Here is a 26973-nt window from a genome sequence, read left to right as displayed (position 1 = left end):
CTGTCAACCACACCAGGCACTTCAGCATTCCAGTACCTCATCAAGCATTCCAGCATTCCACACACATCACATTCATACTGGCTGAGGAGCAGGGAACAGATAACTAAAGGAAAGGATGCAAAGTAACAATACAAGTCACAACAGGTAGACAATGAAAGTATTGTTGCCAGGCAATGATTTCCACGGCCGCAAAATGCATGTAATTACTATTTATCAGCAAGATAACCTGAAAATAAGTGAGAGTAGCAACAATGGAAATCGACAGGTCAGGCTACCTATCAGTTACTCTTAAACATTTCAAAACGATGGACATTATTACTTCCGTTTAAATGACGTGTAATATTTACCTTCACAGTTGAGCCTGTCTCTGCTTAACTCGTAGCCTTGATTGCACTGACACATATATGAGCCAATCATGTTGAAGCACTGCTGGGCACAAGGACTGGTGCCGGAATCGCATTCATTTATGTCTGCAATAAAATGTTTAACATATACATTTACATCTGCAGCCATATAATACTACCAGTACTGTGATTTTAGATGAGAGGTAGACTCAGTCTATTTTAACATGGGCAATTTTTTTTTAGACACCTGACTATTAATACTGTAAAGGTTCATTTATCCTATAACCTTCTTTAAGTTATCAATTTGTTGGTAATCTTCAAATCACCAATTTGTTGAGGATCCAGAAAGTTATGGGGTTGATTCCAGCAAAGACATGATTCACAAAGCCCTAGATTTGATTATTGTGCTTTTATTAACACAAAGTATCACTGGATTACTCATGGAAACACACACACACACACACGCACACGTCTACAATTTATGTTTAATGTATACTGAGTTATCTTTCTGGCCCACTGAGGAACTTTACAACAATCATAGATGTTGCTAAGTATTCCCATGTGCAAAATGTAATCATGCAGAATTTCCACCAGAAGGAAAATTCAACACGCATAAATCTGATGCAAATGTGCATTTGTACATTTGCCTTTTTATTTCACAACAATGAAATTTGTTTTCACATTGGACAATATCTCACCTTACCCCTTAGCCCCTGAAGTGAATATCGAGGTATTACCTCAATGTTCATACCCTGGAAAAGCACTTGCTCCTGCTTTTCATAGAAGTGAAAGGCGGGAATCTACCTGCAGGAGGTGTGTACCTACTGGTTTGGGGAAACAACCTTTACAATGCAGTCATTACATCGCACTACCTTTACAACGCAGTCATTCCAACGCAACATCCTTTACATCGCATGCCATTACAACGCAGCCATTACATCGCATGTCACTACAACGCATGTCATTACAACGCATGTCACTACAACGCATGTCATTACAACGCAATATAAGGTAAGTAATGGGGACCAGTCATTTTTACCCCTCCCCTATCCAACACTTACCCTACTGTTGTACTCACTGGAGTGGGAATAGTAATTTTTACCCCTACGATATCCAACACTTACCCTACTGTTGCACTCACTGGAGTGGGAATAGTAATTTTTACCCCAACACTATCCAACACTTACCCTACTGTTGCACTCACTGAAGTGGGAATAGTAATTTTTACCCCTACACTATCTAACATTTACCCTACTGTTGCCCTAAAAGTAATATGCTTTATAATGGTATGCATTGTAATGGTATGCATTGTAATGGAATGCGTTGTAAATGTAGTTTCTAAAAATGTCTTGTGATGGCATGCAATGTAAAAACATGCGTTGTAAAGGATGTTGCGATGTAAAAATTGCGTTGTTTATTTATTTATTTTAAAGGTTTTATATAGCGCTAGCTGGACCCAAGAGTATCAGGGCGCTTTACAGGATTTAGTAACACAGAGTAACAGACAGACTTAATACAATTGAGAAAATAAGGCAAGGCAATATGAACTTTAAGAAAGTTGTATGTTCGGGAGATCATAATCAGGTATCCAATCAGAGATAGTAGATCAAATAGACAGTGAAGAATTATATAGTGTGTCAGCAGATGGAGGGGCGAGAGAGTGAGGCATATTTGTAGAGGGGAGGGAGGAGGTGAAATTATAAGTAAAGGGGGGCCAATATAAACAGTGAGCATGGGGGGAGTTCGCGGCCAGAGACAGTAAGTTAAATTAAGAACCCCAGTATTTGTTGAGAAGGAGCAGCTTGAGGTCTTTTTTAAAGCAGGGGTAGGATCTTTGGGAAGGGTATTCCAGATGGAAGGCGCATTACCAGAGAATGAGCGAGTCTGAGTTGATTTCTTTTTTTACAGAGGAGGGCCAAGGACAAGAGCGCATTGTTCTAGAGCACCCATCTTTTTGAAGTTTGTCTGTGAGGTAAGAGGGGGTATTTTGATGAAGGGCTTTGTGTGTGATGCAGGCGATCTTGTTGGTGGATCTGCCTTCGATCAGAAGCCATTTAGGGTTTTTGAGAACAGGGGAGATGTGATCGCAGTGCTTACAGTCAGTAATAAGCCTGGCTGCGAGGTTAAGAACGGATTTGATATGGGCTAGGCGGACTTTAGGGGTACCAGCAAGAGTGGCGTTACCGTAATCAATTCTAGACAGGACTAATGATTGTACAACTGATTTAAAGTCATCTGCTGGGATGAAGGGTTTAATTTTTTTAAGGTGGTGTAGTATAAAGCGAGCAGCTGTAGCCGAGTTTTTTATCTGGGGAGTAAGACTGAGGTTCAGATCAATGCTAATACCAAGGGATCTGACCGAGTTGGAGATGGCAAGAGAGCAGTTGAGAGCTTTAATGTCTGTGATCCAGTGTTGAATAGGGAGCTAGTTGTTCTTGGGAGAGAATAAGATGATTTCCATTGTTTGGGGGTTTAATTTGAGGTGATTTTGATGGAACCACAGTTGGATCTTAGTCAGGGCATCGTTAAGATGTAGGACGTCGTCATGGGATTTGATCTTGTAGTATAGTTGTGTGTCATCGGCATAGAGGTGATAACTGATTTTCGCTTGTTTAAGAATGAGGGTAAGGGGTTCAGTTAAGAGGTTGAATAGAGTGGGAGAAAGAATAGAGCCCTGTGGAATGCCCAAGGAGACAGGCAGAGGTTTGGAAAGGCAACCGCCGACTTTAATTTGTTGAGATCTATTTTGGAAATACGAGGTGAACCACTTAAGAACATCACCGTCAAAGCCGAAATGGTCTTTGAGAATATTGAGTAAAGCGTCATGGTTAACAGTATCAAAAGCTGCAGAGAGGTCAAGAAGAATGAGGAGGGAAGATTCGCCTTTATCAAGGGAGCAATGTATGTCATCTGTAATGTTGAACATTGCTGTTTCCGTGCTGCATCCCTTTCTAAAATCTGATTGGAAAACGTTTAAGAGGTTGAATGAGTCGATGTGTTTATCCAAATGTAGCAGGACGCATTTTTCGAGGGCTTTGGATAGCAAGGGAAGGTTGGAAATAGGGCGCAGGTTGTTTAAGTCATTGGGGTCAGCCGCTGTATTTTTGACGATGGGGGTAATTTGGCGTAGTTGGAGGGAAGCAGGAACACTACCAGTGGCAAAGGACGAGTTGATGATATTGGTCCATAGAGGGGCGATGATGTGTTTTAGTTCTTGTCCCAGATGAGCTGGAAGTGGATCTCTAGTATGTGAGGATGGTTTAATCTTGGTGATGATGTTAAGGACATCACTTTCTAACACTGGACAAAAATTGTTCCAGGAAGCATTATTTTTTGGCTGGGGGGCAGTAAGGTAAGGTTCGTAGTGGGTGATAGAGAGGGGGAGATGGGAGGAATCAGGGGGGGATAGGAGTGGAGGAAGGCTTAGGGGGAATGGTAAGGAGGGGGGATGACTATGTGGTGGGGGAGTTATGGCGAAGGATTGGTCAATCTTGGTGAGTTTATCAGAAAAGAAGCTAGCAATTTCTTCGCACCTCTCAACCGTGGCTAGTAATTTAGGGGGAGCTGAGGTAGTTTGGTTTTTGACAATGTTAAAAAGCTCCCTAGGACGATTCCTAGCCCGATCAAGTTGTGTACGGAAGAAGGAAGCTTTTTCGTTGAAGATGTGTTTTTTTTAGTTGGCCCTTGCAGCTCTGAGGAGGACAAGATTTGAGGTGGAAGGTTGCTGCCTCCAAATGCGTTCGGTCTGTCTGAGAGCTCGTCTCTCTTTGTTAAGGTCAGTATTGAACCAAGTTTTGGAGGGAACAGTTGTTTGGAGTTTTAATTTGGCAGGGGCAATTTGGTCGAGGACTTCAAGGATAGAATTATTGTAATGTTCAGTAAGACCAGTGGTTCTTTGGGAGAGAGGGGAAAGCTGTAGGCGAGCTTTGATTGTAGATTCCAGCTCGCCAGGAGGAATAAGGTGAAGATTTCGGGATAGCTTCTTTTGTTTGTTGGTGTTAGAGGGAGGAGGGGGCATAGAGCTGTGAATCGTGAAGAGGATGAGGTGGTGATCGGACCAGTCAATGGGGATAATATGGGAAAGAGAAGCCAGTTCCTTGCAAGTAATAATAGCATCAAGGGTAGCACCTTTGGAGTAGTTGGAGAGGTACAGAGTTGTGTCAAGTCACTGATGTCAAGTAAGTCATTGATGAGGTTAACTGCAGGGTCGTCGGTTTTGTTCCAATGGAGGTTAAAATCCCCTAGGAAGAGGTTTCTACAATTGGAGAGCGAAGATTGAATAAGAAGGTCGGACAATTCCTCGGCAAAGAAGAGAGGGTCGCCAGGGCGGTGGTAGATATTATGTAGGCAGATAGAGGGGAACGCTATACTGCAAGTTCAGCACCTAGGTATTCAAAAGTGGATAGGTCATGGTGGTGGACAAGTGAAAGTTTAAGTTCTTCTTTATAAATTATAGTGAGGCCTCCTCAAATTTTTTCAAGCCTGTCTTTTCTGAGGATGGAGTAGCCCGGGGGAGAAAGTATGTCGAGGATTGATGAGGAGTGGGAGTAGAGCCAGGTTTCAGTCAAAAAGGCGATGTCAATACTTTCGTTGAGGATGGTTTCAGCAATTTCTGTTGCGTGACAAGAGGCCGACCGGCAATTAACCAGCATGCAGTTGAGGGGTTTAGGTTCACTAGGTTTGTTGGAGGAATAGGAGTGGATGGAAGTGAGTTGCTGAGGGAGTCTGGGTGAAACTGGGGAAGACGAGATCCTACTAACTCCCAGGATCACTGGGATAGATGAATGCGATACGGGGGTGTTCACAGACGATGTGGAGAGGGGGTAGATTTTATTGAGGTCAGCAAGGTCATGGGGGAAGATGACTCTGGAGGGGGGGAGGGCCGAGTGGGCTAATATTGTCTGTCAATTTAGATGGAGAAACATGAGAGGACGGGACCCTACTGATTCCCAAGATCACCGGGATAGATGCATGAGGTGGGGGGAGTTCGAGGTCGTGGTGGAGAGGGGGTAAACTTTATTGTGGTCGTAGAGGTCAAGGGGGGAAGATGGGTCGGGATGAGGGGTGGGCTGAATGAACTATTACAGTCAGTCAGTCTAGAAGGAGAATTGACTATGGGGGAAATAATTCCTTGGTTATATGGTGCTTGGTGAGTTTGTGAGGGGACTGAGGGGTAGGAGGGATTGGGAGGGTTATTAGTGGTGAGGGAGGAGACGTCATTTCTGAGGGAAGAGAGTTCTAATACGAGTGTCGAGAGGTGCAGTTCAATGTTGAGGAGTGATTGGGTAAGAAGTGTGATAGGAATGGGGGCTAGGAGATCAGGATGAAGGTGTGAAAAGTCCATGTAGGTGGGGGTGGAGGTCTGGTATGTGGAAGAGGTGGGAAGCCAGGAGGGGGGAGGAGAGGGGAGTTGAGATCGGGGGGTAGAGTCGGAGAAGAGGTGTGAGAGGGTGGATTCCCAGAATTAAAAAGGGGGTCGGGGGAGGTAAGGAGGGCTCTCGTTAGATGATGGGGGGAGTTTACAGAAGAAGGAATAGGGGAGATTGGTGGAGCCGTTGGGGGAAAATGGAGAGGTGTTAAATGAGGAAGGTGTAGGTTTTGTGTGACTGAGAGCGTTTTTGTAAGGTTACAGAGAGGGAAGGGAAGTGGAGTAGATCGGGGATCGAGGGATGGAGAAGGTAGAGTAGGGAGGGTTTGGGAGGCAGAGGGAGTTGAGAGAGAATCAATAGAAGGGGGGTTGCTGGCGAGGTGGTAGGGTGTTGAAATTGGGAAACGAGGCTTTCATTGATGGTTACAAAATTAAGAGCTGGCGAGGTCGTGTGGAGATAAATATGAGAATCGGGGCTTTCAGTTGAGGTTAGTGAGTCAGTGAATGGGTGAGAGGGGGTCGTGGTGTACGGGGACAAAGAGCTATCTAGCAATTGGGAGGCTGAAAGATTAGTGTTAAGTGTAGGTATAAGGTTTTGGGATAGTGAACTGAAGTGGTGTTCAAAAATGGTAAGGTGTTTTTCAGACGCTTGAATAAGTATATTTCCTGATTTGAATATAGAGATGTCAATTTCACCAGGGAATGAAGAGGAGAGAGTGGTGGAGAGTTTCAGACCATAGGGAATTGTGCGGGAATTAGTGATGGGGAGGTGTTGGAGAAAGGTGCTTTTCCATTTAGATGGGCGTTTGGTGAAGAAGATGTAGTTAGTTTTAATGATGGAGGTTAGGCTACAGTAGTTGTCTACAAATAACGTTTCTTGGTGTTGCTTTAGAAGTTTGTGTTTAAAGTTTTTCTTGCCGTTTTTAGAATGGTTTGAAGGGTAAAGCATGGACCACGAGTTGGGGTCGTGCCTAGTGATGGGTGATTCTAGCATCAAGGGAGTATGGATGAGAGAAGGCATGATGTGACAGCTGTAATAGAATGGAGGGTGGGAGGAAGATGAACAGGGGTAGATTCGGGTGGCGCGCAGTGGGGAAGGGGAGTAGGAGCGCGGATATAGAACAGATGTCAGAGAAAGGTAAAATTTCCAATAGAGCGTGAAGGTCACGCAAGGTGGAAGATTGGAGTGGTGGGCGATATGATAGGGGTGTGTGAGAGGTGAGAGATTCCAGGGGAAGAGGCAGTAGACAGGGTCGCAGTTAAGAGAGAGAGGGGAGAGTGGGAGATAGGATTATCATGGATAGAAACTGTTGTAAAGGCATGCGTTGTAAATGTTTGCGTTGTATCATCATACATTCCTGGTTTGTGGAGTATTCTGTGACTTTTGCAGGAATGAACAAACAAAGACACCCTTTTCGAATGAGAAAATTCCACCATATTGGCAAACTTTCCACATTTACGACAACACTTTGTGCATCTAAACTCATGTCACTAATTCATATAGGCAGAGTAACACTTTGTGCACCTAAGTTTAACCTTCTCGTTAAAATGAGCACACGTCAATTCAGTGAGTAAATGGGATTTACTCCTGACAATGGTATGAAAGACTTCTGAATTTCTTAGGTGATGCAGTAATAATAGGAGAGAACTTTGTGAGTCGGTATCTTGGGGATCTCAAAATGAGAGTCACCACCTCTAAAATTAAAAAATTAAGCAACAGAGTAACCCTTTTTATCTGTCTTTTGACAGCCATTGACTTCTGATTTTGGCATAGGTGCATCTATAATACAAGCAAAAACATTATGTTTTCTGGAACTGAAATGGTAATACTGTCTGACACAGATATAAGAAGTCTCCATGATTTAAAAAAGCTTATGTTCATGATTTTCAATCAATGACTTCGAATTCCAAACTTCCTGGGAATAGATGACTGTGAATAAGATCTACTGGGAAGTGGATGCAGTACATAATTTGTAAAATAATAATAACAATAACAATAATAATAAATAAGTGCATCGCCCCACATTTTTTCTTCTTAGGATGCCACCCACTACCACTCCTAAACACCTCTCTTCCACCTCTTTTGTCACCCACTGCCCCTGGGGGGTGCCACTCTCTGTCTTTGATGCATAAATACCTTCCTCAGATAGAACCATGTAATTCAGCAGAGCAACAGAGCTTACTTATCGCTGATTCGCGCTCAGTCGCAGTTTTGTTTGCCTTTGCACAGCAGATGGGGTATTTAGCCTTATTTACCCTTTCGTCTTAGGGTGTCTTTGTTTGTCTACTGCCTTGCATTATGTTGGATGAGAATTTATTAGCCCCGCCCTTGCCAAGATTTGGACTGTTTGTTCACCCCTCTGTCTTGCCGAAGATGTGGAAGATGATGGTTGATCCTATCTCCCTTGTCCATGGATAGACAGGCAGGTTGTTTGTGTGCCCCATGCCTTGGACAAGGTTGGGGTGGTCATAATTACCTCCCCCCCCCCCAAAACAAAAACACTTCACATGCTGCAAGAGAATGTGCAGGGTGTGCTTGTGATCTCTTGCACCGCTGTACTTTTTACACAGTTGAGGGGGCTCTCTTAAGTTTTCTTTTATCTCTCTTGATGTACGTTAATATTTACAGATTACTAAAATCTTGCATTTGAAAGTGTGTATTTTTGAGAAAACCAAGTTTCATCAGTGAACATTCACCTTCCTTGGGTGTCCTACTGGTTATGACGTTCGACATCTTTGTGTCGCTCGAATCTACTGCAGCCAAACTACAGAGTGAGACAGAGATCGGAAGGCAGCCAGATTGTTTTCCTTGAAAATGGCTCCAAGGTCTGACCACATATTCTCCTGTGAAGATTCTCTTTCAGATTTTACTTTTGAAGACTCCTCCAAATATTACTTCAGTGTTGATGTTGGATTTTGATGACTATCAGCACAATTTGATCTCATAAAGCTGGGAAGAAAAAAGCTGAATCAGCCCTAGGGTCAAGACTTAAATCCAGAATTAGCAGTTAGTACCTGGGTAAATATTTTTAAAGTAGACCGGTGGTCATCACATGTATGCTTGAGCACAAAAAGGATGGCAAGCTTGCCTTATACTAACTTGCCTTACTAAATGTTTTTACCCTAAGCATTCACTAAACAGCATAGAGAATGCTTTGACCATGACAATGTGATTTTGCAGAAAAGCATTTGAACTATTTTTCAGGTTAATCTGAAGGTGTGCTGTGGCTTTAGGAGTGTGCTTAATTGCCTCTAGCTTAATTATGTGTAATACTGCAAAATAACGCAAAATTACATGTAATTATGTGAGGAGCGCAATCCAGCATTGCTATTTGACGCTATTTCCTTAGCACAAAATGTGCCCTTGTGTCCAAAATGGACCAGAGAATGCATTTAGCCCTAATAAAATAGCGCTTAATGCAACAGGACATGAACAGTAGCAGGCAGCAGCTGTAATTGCATAATTTCAGTAATTTTTCCTCACAAGAGCAATGCAGAATTACAAAAATTAATACGATTACTCCACCGTTATTACAATTTCTCCCAGGCGAACTAGCAATCTGACAGTTATTTTTATGTAGCTACTTCAAACAAATGCAGTACCACACAGATGTTATGTTTGTGACCTGGCTAAGCTAAGGGGCATATTTACGAGAAAATGTCAGAGTGCAGAGCTGTGCAAACTTGGGCTACACCGCGATCCAACATTTTCAAAATGCAGGGAAGCGCCATATTCACAAGAATACAGCGCACACCTGTGTTTTCCCTAGCACTAAATGTAACTGCCTAGCGCCAACCCATGGCACCCTTGCCCTGCGTTGTAGGGAATGATTGTTTATGTGCAGGAATGTGTCCCTTTCTGCACATGAACAATCACTAATGGTGATTTGTTACTTTTTTGTGTGCCTCAGAGTGCTGCACAAACAGAAGTAGCAAATCGTCATTATTTCATTATTGTTTATGTGCAGGTAGGGACACCTTCCTGCACCTAAACAATCATTAATGGCATTTTGCTCTTTCAATGTGTGCTGCAGAATGTAGCACACATAGAAAAAGAAAAAGCAAGGAGAAATAAAAGTATTTCTCCTTCTTTGGCTCTTGCATGGCATTAGATTTTGGCGCTGCCTCAGATTTACACCTCCTTGTAAACCTATGGCAGCATTTAAAGCAATGCGTGTTGTGGTGGAACGCCCTGAGCAACACTCATTGCACATCCCTTCATGTTAAGTGATATGTGTAAACGGACCTTATTTACAAGGCGGCGTTAAGCCACAAAGAGTGACTTAATGCAGCTTTGTAAATATGGAGAAGGGCTTATTCGCACCAGAACGTTGCTAAAAGTGACGGTCTGATGACGGTATCCCCATGTAAATATGCCCCTTCGAGTGCCATTGCCATTTTCCTGCACTCTTTGCTTTTTCAGTATGGGAGCTGGGGCATCCGGTCTCGGTGAGTGAGCAGAATTCTGTGCACAGGCTATTAAACAGTACCATGAACCCATGCTTGGGAAAAAACTTGTGTAAATGTGAAACTTATGATGGCAAATGATGGAATCACTAGGAAATTATTTGGCCCAGACTTCAGGGTATGATGGGGAAAGTATTTTTGTAGTCAGTTTCTAAAGCGTAAAGGGCCTAGTACTTTTCTAGCTCAATGAACAACGCAAAAGGATTTAACTGTAATTCACTGCTTTGGTGACAAAGATGGAAGTGAGTGCAGTTGAAGTTCAGCTGAAGGGAGACATGATTGCACTGTAGGGTGACCAGACGTCCCGGATTTGAATGGACAGCCCCGGTTTTTGAAGGACTGTCCCGACACTTCCTCCTAAAACACAGAAATGTTCCGTTTTTAAGCGGGGGTTGGGTGAACCTGCACATTAAGGACAGTGTTGTGCAGGTTCACCTTTCAACCGCCCTCTTAGAAACCGGTGACAGAAGTTCATTTGTTTGTCTCTCTTGCTGTGCTGCCTCGCCTCATTCAGGCAGCACAGCAGGAGTTAATGAGGTGTGAATCAGCGCTGCAGTGCCTGGTGGTCCCAGCACCGGGACCCTGGAGCTCTTCACAGGCAGGGGAGGGAATGTGAAAAAATATATATTTATATGTGTGTGTATCTATGCATGTATATATATAGGTTGCCCTGAAATGTAATAGGACATTTGTCCTATTTCCATGTCTGTGCCCATCCTGGTTTTTCCATCTGAAAATCTGGTCACCCTATTGCACTGGGGCCACAATGCTTGGGATTATTCTAATTCCTGTTATGGCTTGGTTTGTAGCCTAATTATAGGATATTCCCAAAGGATGGTCTGGAGGACACAAAACTATTCATCACCATTGCTCGGGGAGAAAATGAATAAAAAGATAATATTTGCTGTAGGAGCCTGAGTTGAAAGTGACTGGCTTTAACTTCCACAGAGATCTGGTGATCAAACGACACCTTAGACTCAGAGTCAAGTCGGAAACGAACATTCTTGACAGAGATGATGGTGAAGGACATGACCCCGTAGAGGCAGGCCTACAGGCTGGATCAGAGTGTGGAGAAACCGTTAGGATGAGAAGGGTCTGAGATTTGGAGGGATCAAGACTATGCTGGAAATCTGCCCTCCGTGCTTGATTTCAGGTAAAGGTTAACCTAGATCTGCCTCTACAGATTGCAGCTGGTACTTCAGAATTCACACCAGATGAGTGATGTCCACACATATAAACAAGAGAACTGCAAAATAGGGCAATAAAGAGGGTAATGGTCTCAGATAATAACTGAAAAAGAAAAGGGGAGAAAGATCAGATCCACAAGGGATGGCCAGGGTCTTCATTTAGAAGATGACTGAAAAGGAGGAAAAAGTCACACCTTAAGGACCAAACTCTAGATTCCAGCCTCCTCAATGAATTGGAGTTGAAGTAGCTGTGCAACAACTTTGAACACAACCAAAAGATCCCTAGGAATAAAATATGGCACCACAAACATCCACTTCTCCTTTTAAACGATGGAACAACAAAAATCACACTTTTAGTACTTAGATGAGGACTATACTTCACCTGAAATGTGTCTAGAATGGCAAACAATTTGGTTTAAGTCTGCAGCTGTTTAGTGACTACTCTTTCTAAATGTTTATTCAAGAAAGGCATGAGAGAGACTGGTCAAAAAGTATGAAGAAGAAGGTCATAGAGCTATAGCTTTTTTGACGAGCGTTCTGTGATGGCTCTCTTGAATTTGTCGAGTACTACCTTTAAATACCTATTCAGTATGTGTCTCGAATCAGAAACAAAATGCCTTCCTAGTTCTTTGAATGCCAAAATTGGACAGATGTACACGATGGGGTCTGTCTTTTTGTTACCTAGAAAACACTTCAGGTGTTTGAAGGCAGGCAGGATAGACTAGGCTCTTGCAGAAGCACATATTTTATCTGTAATTTCTAGAACAAGAGGAAAAACAAGCTCTAATTCTCCTTAGATAAGAATTCAACATGAGAATTGCCATGATATTGAGATGCTGAAACAAGCAAGCTGGCTGTTTTTGAGTTTGCGAGTTCTGATCTGACCGTTGAGAGTAATTTGGTCATATTGGGAGCCTTAAACCTGCGGACAAGGACTTGTGTGGTAAAGGAATGCATTGTAAAGACACATTTGTGGTTCAGACCACGTTGTTAAGGCACAGCGTGGTTCGAGCCTGTTTCCCGCTTGTCTTCTTTGACTGAAAGCACAAAAATCCCAGCTGCACGAAAAGGAACAAAATCAATGAAGTTAGCAGGGGTTGGTTAAAGATATCAGGTAAAGTATTTTTTTCACATTTGGGACAGGGAGGAGAGTCCATATTATGTATGGTTTCCCAGCACTCTTTTTGCTCAGTCCCTCAGTCTAGTAGTTATAAACAGGGGCAGATGATTTTTGGGATCATACATAACACAAAATTATAAATGGGTTAGTGTGTGTTATGGGGATGTTTTTTCACTGACGGGTTCTGATTGACATCATAGAGAACTCAAGCTTTGCTCTTGTTGTCTATTTGATGTCACTCAGACCCCCTTGGTAAAAAACCTCCCTATAATTCACAGTTACCCATCTATAATTCTATATATAATTCTCTGGGTTGAGTCAACTGCATATTTGCTAAGAGAAACTGATGCTCACAGGAGACACCAGTGACCATATGAAACCACTTCTCCCACTCTGACAAAAAGGTGCATTGTCTCGAGCACAAAATAAATTTAAAAAAAACATCAGCCAATTTAAATATAATCACTGATATAGACCTTGCTGTAGAGAGGAGGTGTCCCTGTATGCAAATACTACATCAGCTCCTCAGTGCTTCTCCTTACAAGGCTTGATAAATGCCAGGGATATGGGCGGTATCAGGATCCCAGGTCTAAATAGAGACCCTATTGGCATTTTTAAAAGAGTCTTACCCATTATTATGTGGGAAGTCTCTAGAATAAGGTATCCTTTCAAGCAGTTCTGTGAGTCTACAAAGGAGGTAGCAGAAAATGAACTCTTCTATTACTTATTAAATTGCGATAACCTACAGGGAAAATACAGTTTTGTGTATGTTAAATCTTTAGATGATTACTGCAATTTAAATACTCTCCTTCCCATTTTCCTTGCCTTACAATTCCGTAGATATGCATAAGAGTGGGTCCACTGACAAGTCAGGGGGCCAGATCACAAAACACTTTAGATAGGCCCTAATTCATGTCCTTGGTGATAAAACACCATATTATAAAAGGATGTTTCCGATGTGTAATGCGTGACAAAATGTTTTAACCATATTTGTGCGTGGCATCTTGTGGTTAGGTTGATGTGTTCTGTTGGTTTTCTTGTGCCTGTGTGTTTTTTTAATGCATTCTTAGGAAGTAACATTATTGTGTTGTACTGTGGTTATGTTATTTGTTTTGTGTTGTACTCGGTATGTTTTAATTGTGTTGTTATTTTACTTTGTGCACGCTATTGTGTTATGTTCTGTTATTAACTTTTAATGTCAATAAATGCAGCTACATAAAACTCCTGCGAGATGGAGCAATTTATGACTGCTTAGGGGGATAACATAGCGCTACTCAAGAGGGCCAAAGAAGATCTCCGGAAGTGGCAAACCTTGCCGCTTTACCCCCTAGGGAGAGTCGCCCTTTTGAAGATTATGATATTCCCCCGATTCCTATATATAATCCATCTTCCATCTTCCTTGGACCTGGTTCAGAGAACTAGACAGTCTTGCTACCAAATTCCTCTGGAGCAGGAGGAGACTACGAACAGCTCTGTCCCACTGCCAGATCCCACCCTTTGATAGGGGATGGGCATGACTAACCTATACTTATATTATCTAGCAACCCGCCTACTCACCTTGCACGATTGGTTCAATGGGGGCTGGTCGGATCCGACATACAGGGTCGAGCTGAGCGAACTGGGACTTCAAGCAATGATGTACGGAGGACCAATACCCAAGAATCTGCCTGTGGTGACACATGCAGTTCTCTTGGCTTGGCGTGCCTCCCTGTGCCATACCCAATGGGCGAACAAACTAACCCAACATACACCTCTCTGGCAGGGCACCTGGATTAGAGAAGTGGGAGAGTTGGAGGGGTTCCGGGCATGGAACCTGATTGGTATTTCCCAGCTAGGAGGCATATGGTTTGGCAATCACATTTGCACATTTCAAGACCTGCAGACCCGTTATTCTCTCCATCCATTTCAATTCTATAAGTATTTGCAACTACGCCACGCCCTCAACACATATATACCAAGCAGCACGGCACTCCCAGACAACAGTCCCACAGAAGCGCAGACTATGATCAGAAACCTGGGGAAGGGAGGGGTATCACAAATATATCGTTCCTTAACTAATAACGGCCCGACCACACTAGACCAGCTCAGAAATCAACGGGAAAACGGGGTGGGTTTCCTTGAGGAGGAATACTGGAGAGATGCCTTGATGGCACCCAAAACCATCACTACCTCATCCAGGCTCTGCCTGGTCCAACTGTTTTATCTCCACACTGCCTACCTCACTCCCGATCACCTCTACATGGCAGTTCTGCGACCAAATCCATCCTGTTCACATTGTGGCCAAGAACCGGCAGACTTCTACCACATGGTGTGGACATGCCCCCCTTGCCCCATACTGGGAAACACTAGAAACTGAACTTACTGAAGTCTTAGGTTGGAAGGTTCCACACAACCCCCTGAACATACTCCTGGGGGTCACGGATGGATTGGATGGATCTAGAGTAGATAAACTATTCCTGGGTACGGCCATGATGGTGGACAAGAGGGACATCGCTGCAGCATGGAAAAACCCAACCCCCACTAGTATAACTAAGTGGAGCAGAGGGGTGGACTGGTGTGCAGTGCAGGAAAAGCCTGTTTACGAAGAAAGGGGATGCCCGGCCAAACACCAGAAGATTTGGGTTCGGGCAGATCGGGTAATTGAGTTTTTTGTCACATTTTCTCTAATTAATCTGTATGAGATCTCGTGGGAATATGGGTTGCACTGTATGCCAAAACCCCGTGAATACAACAATCTCTTATTGTTTAATTGCATTGCTAAAATGTGCTGTACCGTTTTATTTCTTCAATTATAATCAATAAAATCGAGTATGAAAATAAAATAGCGCTACTCCTGCTCTTCAACTATTTAAGACAAAAGTGAGCACAAAACCGTGGCACAAACAACTTAGCGCTCCTAGTTCTCACTTTATGTAATATGAGCCTATGTTTTAGATTAGCAGTGGACACTTTGTGGCCTTACACCCAGACGCCCTTATGTAGTGTAGAACCTGTTTAGCAAGAATAGCATCTTGACAATTGATCTGCTATCAGGGAATGATTAAAACCCACTTATCTTACAAAGATTTCACTAAGGTAGGCCGAAGACTGCAGAATGTGACTCTCCTAATGGGATGTGTGTTCTAAGAACGGTGCTCAAATCATTCATTGACACCATTTTCTGTAGACACAGAACTTCCCACAGGGCATAGCTTTCATAGTGCAGCGAGTGCAGTGACACTGGGACCCAGGGATTTGCATGGCTGGACTGGCCAGCCGGGAAAGCGGGCGAACCCCTGGGAGGCCGGTTTCGGTCCCCAGGAGGCCGGTTTTACTCCACGGAAGTGGTGATGAGTTACACAGCCCTGCAGCAACTTGCAATGTTGCCAGTTTGAGATTTTTTGGGAGCTGGTTTTAGGGTGAATGTGCACGTCATGCGCACGTCTGTACTTCCGACCCAATAACAGCCACTTTGGCGCCTGCACACTTTAACAGATCGCGCACATAAGACATCAGAAAAGAGGTCGGAGAAGCGCATGAAGGACAGTTAAAACTGTCCAAGTCATTCACTCCCAGAGCACGCTATTACTGTAAGTCGCTTAGCTACCGAAACAGACACTCGGGGTACGCTGTATGGGTACCTACATACACATCGTCCTCAGGGTTATTGAAAACTTTGAGCGGGCCCACAGTATGTATCTGCAAGTGTTTTTCTTGATAGAAGCAGCAGGCATTATATTGGGTTGAAGTGTATTTCCCTTTATTTTGGGGGAGAAGCATTTCTCTCCTCTGCGTCTTTTAGGTGCAGATAGCTTTGTTTAATTCACCAGCGTGTGTGGACGTTTGACAGCGACTGCAAAGGAAAGCATTTTGCTTAGATTGGGAACGACGGGCTTTTTTAGAGAGAAATTTTAGCATGTGTTGTAAAATTTGTCTTTAGCTTGTGCTCCTTCTGCCGAGCCGAGATTTGATACTGCATGAGTCTCTTCATTGCGGAACTTGTAGCCTTGTTGATCCGTTAAAACACCCATACTTCAGGTCCCAGAATGCAATGTAAAATCGTGGCCTGAAGCAAAGAGTTATGCAAGTCTCTGAAAAACAAACATTGCAGCTATGCGCAATGTATGCACCTGATGATTTCTTGTTTATTCTGGAGGAATCAACTGTAGATAATAATCGATAATAATCGTCCTGCTTGGATTTGGAGTCGCAGGATTTAGAGAAGTACTGTGAGGGGAGGACTCACTTGGTGTAAATAGGGGCTGAATTTATCATTTTTGCCAGGGCTGCTTGAAGTTCCCAGTCCCATAGAAGCCCATGTTCTGGTGTCAACCTGGGCTTCTATGGGAATTCTCTGCGGCATATTATCAAGCCCATTATCGCCGCTTTAGCGGCTGTTTTCTGCCGCTAAACTGACGATAATTTTTAACGCGGTCCTTGATAATATGCCCCTTATTTCGCCCACATAAAATATAATCAAGCTCAGCTATGGTCAGCCAAATGTTGATGATATTCTAAGACCACTGCCAACGCGCCTGTTGGCCAAAAGAAACATGTATCACTAAATGACACACTAGGGGGGAGTGAAAAGCAATGAATGGAAAAAGAACAAGGCGGTTTTAAATGGAAAGTTGTTGCTTATTAACCTGGCTTAATCCCTATCGTGTTACTCCGGGGTCTTTAACACTTGCACATTTATGTTTCACAAGTTTGCTGACTAATTTGTGAACTTTTGCATTCGTTTGTTACTTTTAATATGCTCCGAGGGGGATTAAACATATTTCCATTCACTAGTTGCCATGGACATGAGCCATTACTGCTTGTTATTCTCCTATGTCTGCTAATAAAAGACAGCTCACCAAAAACACAAACAAACCAGAAACTCGATAGGTTTTAAGTACTGCCAGCTGATTCGGTTGTAGGATCTGAAAAGTGCTTACCTGTACAAGTGAAGTTGTTGGCTGCGAGCAGGTAACCAGGGTTGCACTGGCAGTAAAATGAGCCAGGTGTATTAATACATCTGTGGTGGCAGTACGGAGGTCGCATACACTCATCTATATCTGGTGTAAAAAAAACAACATAGGGATTTCACAGGCATGCTCAACACAATACTCTGCTGTGAAATTATATTACGTTGTTCAATAGTTAACATAAAGCTTACAGTACTTTGCTTTCGCAGACGTTATTCGCTGATATGTTTCGTGTCATAAAATCTCATTTTGCACAACCAGTGGGTAAACAGGTTGCTTACGTGGAAAACAACATTGCCACTCGGCCTAAATCGGCTGTAGCACTATCCTTCTGAGGTTTAGGGACTGTGATTTGTTTGCAGTTTGATATATTACGAACTCGGCCCAAGGAGCGCTTTACATCAGCACCAGTTATGTTACACAAAACAAGATTCATTTTTTGACTTTGCCCAGAATCAACGGATGCTGAGCCGACGCCGGGACTTAAACCTGGGGGCATATGGGCCTTGCCCTATGTACAAGGCAGCGTTAAGCCATTTAACGTGGTTTAACGCTGCCTTGTACATAAGGCACCCTTTCACGCCTTGTTTAGCATGAAAGGGGAGTGCAGTGGGTGTTGTGGTGGGCGTTCCAACGCAACACCCATTGTATTTGATGCTGCCCCCTATGTACAAGGGTGGCATACATAGGAGGCAGCACCAAGATTAAGACCAGGAAAACCCTTGTCTTAAGTTGGCGAAATGAGGAGAAATGCATTATTTCCCCTCGTTTTTGCTTTTTCCATGTGTGCTGCCTTGTGGAAGAAGCAAAATACCATGGTTTATTCCCATGAGGTGTCCCTTCCTCTACATAAATAAACCTTTTTAAAAATGCCGTTTTGTAACTTTCATGTGTGTTGCATGAAGCAGCACACATGAAAGTTACAAAATGGCATTTTAGGATTGTTTATGTGCAGGAAGGGACACCATCCCACACATAACCAATCCTCCCCTGCACACAGACACCCTTGCTCTCTGGTGCAAGGGTGCCAGCGTTGGCGCTAAGTTGTTAAACTTAGCGCCATCGCAGGGGAAAACGCAAGGCTGTGCCACATTCTTGCAAATATGGTGCAGCCTTGCGTTTCTGAAGTGGCGGAGCGACTTTTATTGTACATATCCCCCCGGGATCCTTACTTCCAAAGTCAGCAGCTCCTGGTTCAAAAGGGAGCAACTTTTCAGTAACACCACATCCTCTCCTCTTCCCCATCCTCGTCCCAGCAGATTTGCCACCTGACCGTGTTTTTTACTATGGTGCTGTATCATGATCAGGTGTACTGGCTCAGCGCAGACTCCCTAGCATGTTATTTTGCATCGGAGTCATTTAAAGTTCATACATACAGTGCAACATTTGCCTGACTTAAGGCCTGAACTTTACGCTGAAGAAGTCAGAAGCAATGTTTTAGACTTGTTCTCTTTGGAGAAATACTAAGTTATATGTATGAAACTTAGACGCCTCAGATGCAAAAAACTGCTACTCAGCTCGTCCAGTTCATCATGATACAGCCTCAGGCCTGTATTTTTAAGTATTGGCTGGTTAAAACACTGGGAAAGGTAGTAAAATGTGGTATTTTTTCCCTTCTGAAACATAAACCTAAAACAGCAAACATATAAATAAATCAGTTAAAAAGTGTTTGAGCTGTGTTAGAGATGAGTTACTGGTTGGCTGGGGTGTGAGCCCTGGTCAAGCAGCAATCAATCCTAGCAAAGCACAAGCAAAACTCAAATTCACCTGTGTTCAATCCCCTAGAAGCTTGGCACAGAGCAGTCAGGCTTAATTTAGAGGCAATGTGTAGAATATTTTTGCAACATTTCAAACTGTAAAACAGTGAAAGCACCGCAAAAAAAGTATCGCACATCAGGTTAGAAAATTAGAGCTATTTTAAATGAAGAACAGAAGACCAAAAGAAATAAACTGCAATGTAGTGCTTAAAAGCATAAAGCGCCAAAGGGAGATATCTCGTAGGCGCTGGATCAGGTTAAAGCCAAAAGTTAAGGCTGACTGCGATGAAGCGTGGGTCAGATACAGTCCCAGATTAGGCCAGCTCAAAGTGTACCTTCTCATGTTTTGTGCCAAGAGTCCCGTTCGCAATGAAGAAAGCCGCCGGGTGAAAGAAGAACGTCGCTTGTGGTGGTCGGCGGGGTCGAAAGAGCAGGCCCGGCGTCACACGCGGGCTGGAGCTTCACGTTGGCAGTCCACACAGGTGAAAGATACTTTCTGTGCAAAGAGACAGACTTGCGGCGGCTCGCGCTGGTTTTTGGTGCGTGAGGCATAGTTCCGGTGCCAAAGGTCCGTTCGTGGTCGAGAAGAGCACGAAAGCTTGACTTTAAGAGTTCAAGAGCCACGCCAAGGGTTCAGGACCTGAAAGGCACCTCTTAGGGGTCAGGAACTCACTGAAGACGGGTCATGAGCTGTTGGTGTAGCTTAGTATCTCCATGAGGCTCAGATCAGGAGGCCAGGAAACTAGCCCTAGGAGTCACTATGGGGTCCTGGGTTCAAGATGGGCTGCAGGCCCAGTTCTTCCTCCCCAGGCAAGAGGGCACAGGTTCAGAAGTGTACTGAAGTTGTGGTGTCTGATGCCCTTCTTTAATGCACTGGTGACCTGGTTCTGGAAGGTGGGAGAAGCTTCTAGACAGTGTCTTTGAAGTGCATCCCACGCTCTGGTTCCAGGCTGGCTGAAGTGACAATGCAGGGCCGTTAAGCCCTTTGTGTGGAGGTAGGACACACCCAATTAAAATTTAAATGATGCTGGGCCCAGCTCTTCCCTCCCTTCCAGCAGTGATGGCCCATTCCATCACACCTAAGCTCTCATTGTGTGTGGCTGTCCAGGAGGAATACACAAAGCCAAATTGCCAACTACACCCAGTCATGTGATCAGAGAGAGGCTGCAGGCACCAAATGGCTAAGGCAAGAAAATGCCAACTTTATAAAAGTAGCAGTTTCAGAATTATAATTTAAAATCCAACTTTACCATGAATTAGGATTTAAAATTTGGATTCCAGAGACACCAAACATGAACCAACTATCTCTCCCCATTTGGAAAGTACACTTATAATATGTAATAAGACAACTACTATGTTATTCTATGGTAGTGATAGGCCTTTTAGTAGTGAAGAAGTTTTCACTACTAGGACATGTAAAACTTAAAAGTATTTGTCCAACTTTTTAAATCCACTGCACTCTGCACACACAGGCTCTGCACTGTCAGGCCTGAGACGTGTTTAAAGGACTACGCAGGTGGGTGTACAATGAGTGCTGCAGGCCCACTAGTAGCAATTAATTTACAGGCCCTGGGCACATGTAGTACCACTTCTTAGGGACTTATGAGTAAATTAAATATTCCAATTGGATATAAGCTAATTCTACCATGTTTTAAGGAGCGGGCACAAGCACTTTAGCACTGGTTAGCAGTGGTAAAGTGCACAGAGTCCTAAGGCCAACAAAAAGGAATTCAGCAAAAAGTAGGAGTGAAGGCAAAATGTTTAGGGATGTCCCTGCAGAAAGGGCTAAGTCCAACAAGTTGCCTAAATCAGTTCAGAATGATTAGTACATAAAAAGAGGGATAACTGCTACGTTACAAAAGAATCCTGACAATTGTACACAAACTATTTTCCACCTACTGGCTTTTGGCTCTTCCAGAATAGCAAAATGTAAGCAAATGTAATTTTTTGTAAGAATGGTGGCAAAGCTATTGGTGAACTAGGGGGCAGATCATAGGGATTACAGCCGATTCCTAGTGGGTAGCCCTTCCACACCCAATATTACTGGGTGGGGGACATAGGAATCCGCACCTGGTAACACTCTCAAGGCAGACAGATGCAAAGATGCAGCTGGCCCTACCAAATACAATTTTAGTACACAAGATGGTGTACAATGTTCTCTACAACAGCCCCCAAACCTTAACAATTTCCAAACTTCTGGACCCACAACCAGCAAGTGACATAGGAGAGCAGCTCTGTCCCCAGAAGCAGGGACAACCTTGTAGAAACGGACCCAGGAATTCTGGGTCTTTATGATTATTCTCCATTCTGGTGATTTAACCATATAAAGGCCAGAGTTTGGGCTGGAGGAGATTCTTAATTTTGTATTTCAAGCCCCGATATCTCTATCTCTAAACTCCCAGCAACTCTTAATTAGGCATATGTAAAATCATACTAACTGATTGATAAGGTCCAAAAAATGCTTTAGTTTTACTTCAGTCAGTCAGTCAGTCAGTTACTTTTATTCGATCATTGAAGATCAAAAAAAGAGACAATACAAACAGATAGTCACATTACATAAGATACAGGGCAAAAATTCATCAATTACAATAGTAGTTATAAATAACATTATCAAAGTTTAAAAAGTTTGAAGAGAACATATTTCATAAGTTCAATTCTAAGTTAAAAATAATAAATAAGATATAGAGATATAATTTCAATTTAAAAAGTCTAACAGGAATAGAAAACTCCATGGCAAAAGACCACCATCCGTCACACCACGTCAGTCATGTTAAGACTGGGCCGTGCTCTAACACGCTTCTTACTGATGCGAACAGCTGCAACTAAAAAGTTTGCTACATAAAAAGCAATAGTAGTGTTAGGAAAAAGTTGCAAGAACAGAAGCGCTGGCCGAACCTGGGCGAACCCAGCCCCTTTAAATAAAGGTAACAAGTATTTTGTCCTAATCTGTGCGTAATGTTCGCAGAACATAATAAAATGTAGTGTGTCCTGACAGGAAAAATTATCACAATCACATGGGGTAGCATTATCAGGGGTGGCCCATGTGGGATAAAAACCTAGCACAAAATGTATCAGGTTTAAATCGAATTTGATTAGGAGAGACCTATGAAGTGGGCTGGTTACAAATGACAGGTAGGGTTCAAGACCAGGAACAGTTATTAACCCATAGTTCCTTCTCACTAATGGCTTTTTTAGTTCCAAGTCCTCCCTCTCGGCCATAAATCGTGTCAATAGTGCGGTCTTAATCCCCATGATGTCCTTCTTGTTAATACAGTCAGGGGAGTTAAATAGCTCTGGTCTGCCTACTATTGCCAACATCTTTTTAACGTATGCCATCCATGGGATTCTATAGGCTCTATCCAGGGCAAGGCAATCCTTGAGTATCACGTGGGTTAGAGGAATTTCCTGGTTAAGCCAAGTTTTTAACCAACATATGACAGGTGCCACTTTGATTAAGTCTGCAACAAACCCATACCCAGTTCTGAGTGTATTGTAAAAGTGGGTGTGGACTGGGGAACAGACAGCAAGGATCTTAAAAACTTGTTCTCCACCCTCTGAATGGTGTCGATGTTAGTATAGCCCCAAATGGCAGAGCCATAGGTGGCTATAGCCAAAGATTTAGCTTTGTAAACTTTCAAAATGGCCTCCAGGGGGCGAGCTCCCAACCGTTTGGCAAAACCAAGTATAGCTGCGGCCGATCTTGCCACAGAATTGTCTTTTTGTTTATGTTGCGGGCCCCATGTACCTTTCTCATCAAAAACAACCCCTAGGTAAGTTAAAATTGGGACCCTTTTAACCTCGTGGCCTAGGCAAAATAAAGATTTGGATTTCTTTTTCCTACTGGCCTGACCAGTGACCATTACCTGTGATTTTTGAGTATTAATTTTCAGGTCTAGTGATGTCATAAAATCACCGAAAGAGGCCAATAGTCTATCAAGAGCCACCCCTGAACGTGCCAAAAGCACGGCGTCATCAGCGTATTGGAGAACTGGGATCTTAGTGTCTCCTACACGTGGTACATCCGCCACTGCATTGGCCAGGGCTGGGTCCAAGGCATTTATATATAGTGTAAAAAGAAGAGGTGCCAATATGCACCCCTGCCTAACACCCCTCTCTGACTTAAAGCAGCTGGTGCACCTTCCCCCTTGGGTGATTCTCACCGAGGCTAATAAGCCACGATGGAGATCTGCCAAAAATCCAACCAGAGGGGGATCAACCCCTATGTCCAAGAGGATACTCCACAATTTTGACCTGTTAACCAGGTCAAAGGCTGAGGAGAGGTCCATGAAGGCCATATACAAGGACCCCTCCTTTGCAATAGTATATTTGCAAATAAGTAAGTGAAGATTTAAGCATTGATCCTGCGTGCTCCTATTAGCCCTAAAACCGTATTGAGCGTCTGATAATATGCCACTACCCTCGAGCCAAGTGTTCAATCTGCCCAAAATGGCTCTGCCTAAGATTTTAACGGCAGAGTCAATTAGGGAAATAGGCCTATAACAGGCCGGATCATCCCTCTGGCCTTTTTTAAAAATTGGGATGATTATAGACTTTGCCCAAGACTCGGGGATATTCTTATTTCTAGCGGCGTTAAAGACATTTGTTAGTATTTTGGCCCACAGTTTAGGAGCAGACCTATATAGGTCTGCAGGGACGCCATCAGGACCTGGCGCTTTATTCTTAGATGTCTCAAGAATAGCTTTTTCTACGTCCTCCTCCTTGAAGGCCGAAACTGGACCAACCTGATTCAAAGGTAGCAGCCCATCTAAATTCCCAGACGAAAATGAACTATAGATTTTTTCAAAGTGGGCTAACCACTGCTCGTCAGGAATGCTACAATCCATGGCCTGATTCTCGCTACCGGAAAAGAAAGAATGGTTTATAACTCCCTAAAATTTGGAGCTATCCCGCAAAGTTTCCGGTGACAGTAAGTTATTCCAGGCTTCTTCCTGAATCTCGTTTTTACGAGCTTTAATGGCCAGTTTATACTGTTTCCTCAAAGATGTGATCAGAGGTCTGTTACTCGGTTTTCCCTTTATCGCCTTCAAAAGAGCAAAATGAGCCTTGGTACAATTAGTATCAAACCATTTTTTGCCAATTTGGCCGCCTGGCTTAGATTTAACCAGGAGGGCAGCGTTTATATGTAGGCAAATGGTATTAAAGGCCTCAACTATCCTGGGGTTAATATTAACATGGTCTCAGCATATACCCACCTCCGGTTCAACCTTAGACAGAACTTCTTGTAAAAAAGTAATCGGGATCACATGGGCCCATTTTAATCTCCTGCCCTGGTCTTTTGCTACAAGGGCTCTGGTTCCCAACTTTCTTGAGTCTTTAAAGGACAAGAACCCTTCCGAAGCGACCTCGGCTATCACGGGATTATGGTCACTAAATACGGAGTCCTCAACCCTGTAATTTAAAACCAAGGACAAAATCAATGAAGAAACAAAAATGTAATCAATGACTGATCCTGAATCAGTTCCTTTAAAAGTACAAAGTCTCTGACCTTCCATGCAGCAGCCGGGTTCGGAGAGTTCTGAGGAAGCCAATAGGCTCTCCAAAGCCTCACCTTGTTTGGTGTGTTCAAAATGTGTGGATGATGAATAGGGAGATCCATCATCATCGTCCAAAATACAACCTAGGCTGCAGGGATGGATATTTAGGTCACCCATTAGGATGACCTCAAAGCTATTATGTGACGCTCTGAATTGGTCCAGAACCTCCCCCAGAGTTTCTAGATGCTTATTTAAGCTGACACTGTCTTTAGAATTATAAAAATTGATCAGAAGCAAAGAAGGGGAGTTTGCAACCACTAGTTCTACAACTAAACAATGTTGGGAACCAGATTCTACCTGTTTTGCAAATCCTTTCAGGTTCAATGAAACCAACAATGCGAGGCCCCCCTTTGCCCTCCCCGCCAAACTAGGTGTGGCTGGAATGTAAAAATGAACATAGCCATCCAAAGAAAGACTGTTCGCTGTGTCCCAGGTTTCCTTCAATGCATTGATATCATGGGACACAACATAGCCCACCCATAGCTCGTCCTGGCTTTTGAGTCTAATGCCAGCAATGTTCCAGCTTAAAATTTTGCAGGTAGTTTTTTTTCTGAACTCATGCGGCTCTATGACTTCAGCTCCCTTTCCCTCAGATCTAACTATCAAATTGTTTGGTGAGGGAGACATGCTAGAAGAGGACCCCTCCAGCCCCGGTCAAGCTAAGGCAACCGGATGGTATATATTATCAGTAAGCTCGGGGGGGGATGTAGCAAAGTTTGGGTTAATTCCCCTTCTTTCCTGGTTTTGGCCAGAACTTCCAGAAATGTTAGGATAAAAATTATAAAAATACCATAGATCGTATACCCTTATTTCTGACCTATCACGACTAGGTGGTTGATCACAAATAAAATGCACCACACGGCTCTCCTTAAAATTAATAAAAATACAATCCCCTGGGACATTTTTTAGTCTAGGGCCCACCCAACTAACTCTTCTGGCAAAGAGAATCTTCCCGTCCAAAAAGTTCGGGATCGGTCTCTTTTGATTAAGCCAGAAAATAACTTTATTTTTGAGTTGTTGATAGGATTCCTCTGTGCCGATTTTAAGTTCCGGAACACCGGTCAAGACAACAACATAAGGAATGGAGTCAGGAGGTAGGTGGATATGGATGTTGGAGGATTTAGTTGTTCTATCCCCGGAGTCTGTGTTTAATCCTTTATGTATACTCCTGCTAACAGATTTGATTCCTGATGAGTCCCTTAAACCAACCCTGACCTGGCTACCACCTTGAGTGGTGGTATTAACTTTTGTCAGAGTTCTAGGGTGAGATACCCTAGAATTAGCTATAGATGGAGCATCAGTGATGGGAGGAGAAAGTGACGGGGCAGGAAGAGTGGAATTAACCTTAATAGCGTTGTCACTATCCTTGGTGGCTAATTTGATAACATTTTTTAATGAGCAAAAGTTATCTAAGATAGTTTGCTCAAGTCGATCAACTTTGTCAGTGACCACCTTTACCCTTTCCAAAAGTGGCAATAATAGGGAACGGACTATTTGCTCGATCTGAGACGTCAGATCACTATATTGGGGCTTGTCCAAAAGCCTATTAGAAGTTTCACCCAAAAGTGAGTTATCGACGGCCTGAACCTCACCAGTCTCCGATGGTGAATATGTCGTAATGTTAGGGTGCTTAGCCTGTCTCCCACCCTGAGTCAGCCCATCTCTCTTCCTCTTAAGAATAGCACTTTTAGCACCCTTTTTACTAGCTCTTGTCTGTGGGTAGGTAGAGACAGATTTAGGATTTGTAGGAGCGCTAATAATTAAGGGGGCAACTTCCCCCGAGGCATCAATTGGATCATTTCGGACAGGTGATGTAATGGTACTGTCCCCTATATTCCGCTGCTGCACAACATCTCCCAAAACCTGCATTACTGGGTCCTTAGGGGATTTTGCTAAAGCAAGTATACCCAAGGAAGAACGCCTAGCTTGAATTAGCTCGGAGGATAACCGACGCTCAGTGATTGCCAGTTCATGGTCTAAAACAGAGACTGCTCTAGTAATAAAATGGTCAAGTGTGCCAGACAAGGACCCACCCCCTCCCATGCGCTTCCCCTTGCCTGCCATCATATACTGTGTACACCCCTGTGACAATGCAATCTCGAAACAATATTATCAATGTGGTGTGACAATAATATAAATGTTGAGTCACAATACAACCCTACAATAATCCAGGCGAGGAGGCCACTAGCCTCAATAAGCATAGGCAGTGCACAGTAGTCGTATGGC

At 43.4% G+C, this 26973-nt stretch overlaps 1 protein-coding gene across 1 annotated transcript in view; it reads right to left on the bottom strand.

Moving 5' to 3' along the window:
- EFEMP1 (EGF-like fibulin extracellular matrix protein 1) overlaps positions 1-26973 on the bottom strand; it is a 472560-nt gene that overhangs the window by 124306 nt on the left and 321281 nt on the right. Inside the window, exons 6-7 of the mRNA XM_085612379.1 lie at positions 17406-17525; positions 348-470 (exon numbers count right to left, since the gene is read on the bottom strand). Of these exons, the coding sequence (XP_085468505.1) occupies positions 348-470; positions 17406-17525 (243 nt within the window). The remainder of the gene's footprint in view (positions 1-347; positions 471-17405; positions 17526-26973) is intronic.

This window comes from Triturus cristatus, chromosome 6, assembly GCF_964204655.1.
Source record: "Triturus cristatus chromosome 6, aTriCri1.1, whole genome shotgun sequence".
NCBI classification, from domain to species: Eukaryota; Metazoa; Chordata; class Amphibia; order Caudata; family Salamandridae; genus Triturus; species Triturus cristatus.
The sequence above is the reverse complement of the archived record's forward strand: the minus strand, read 5'-3'. Positions and strand labels throughout refer to the sequence as shown.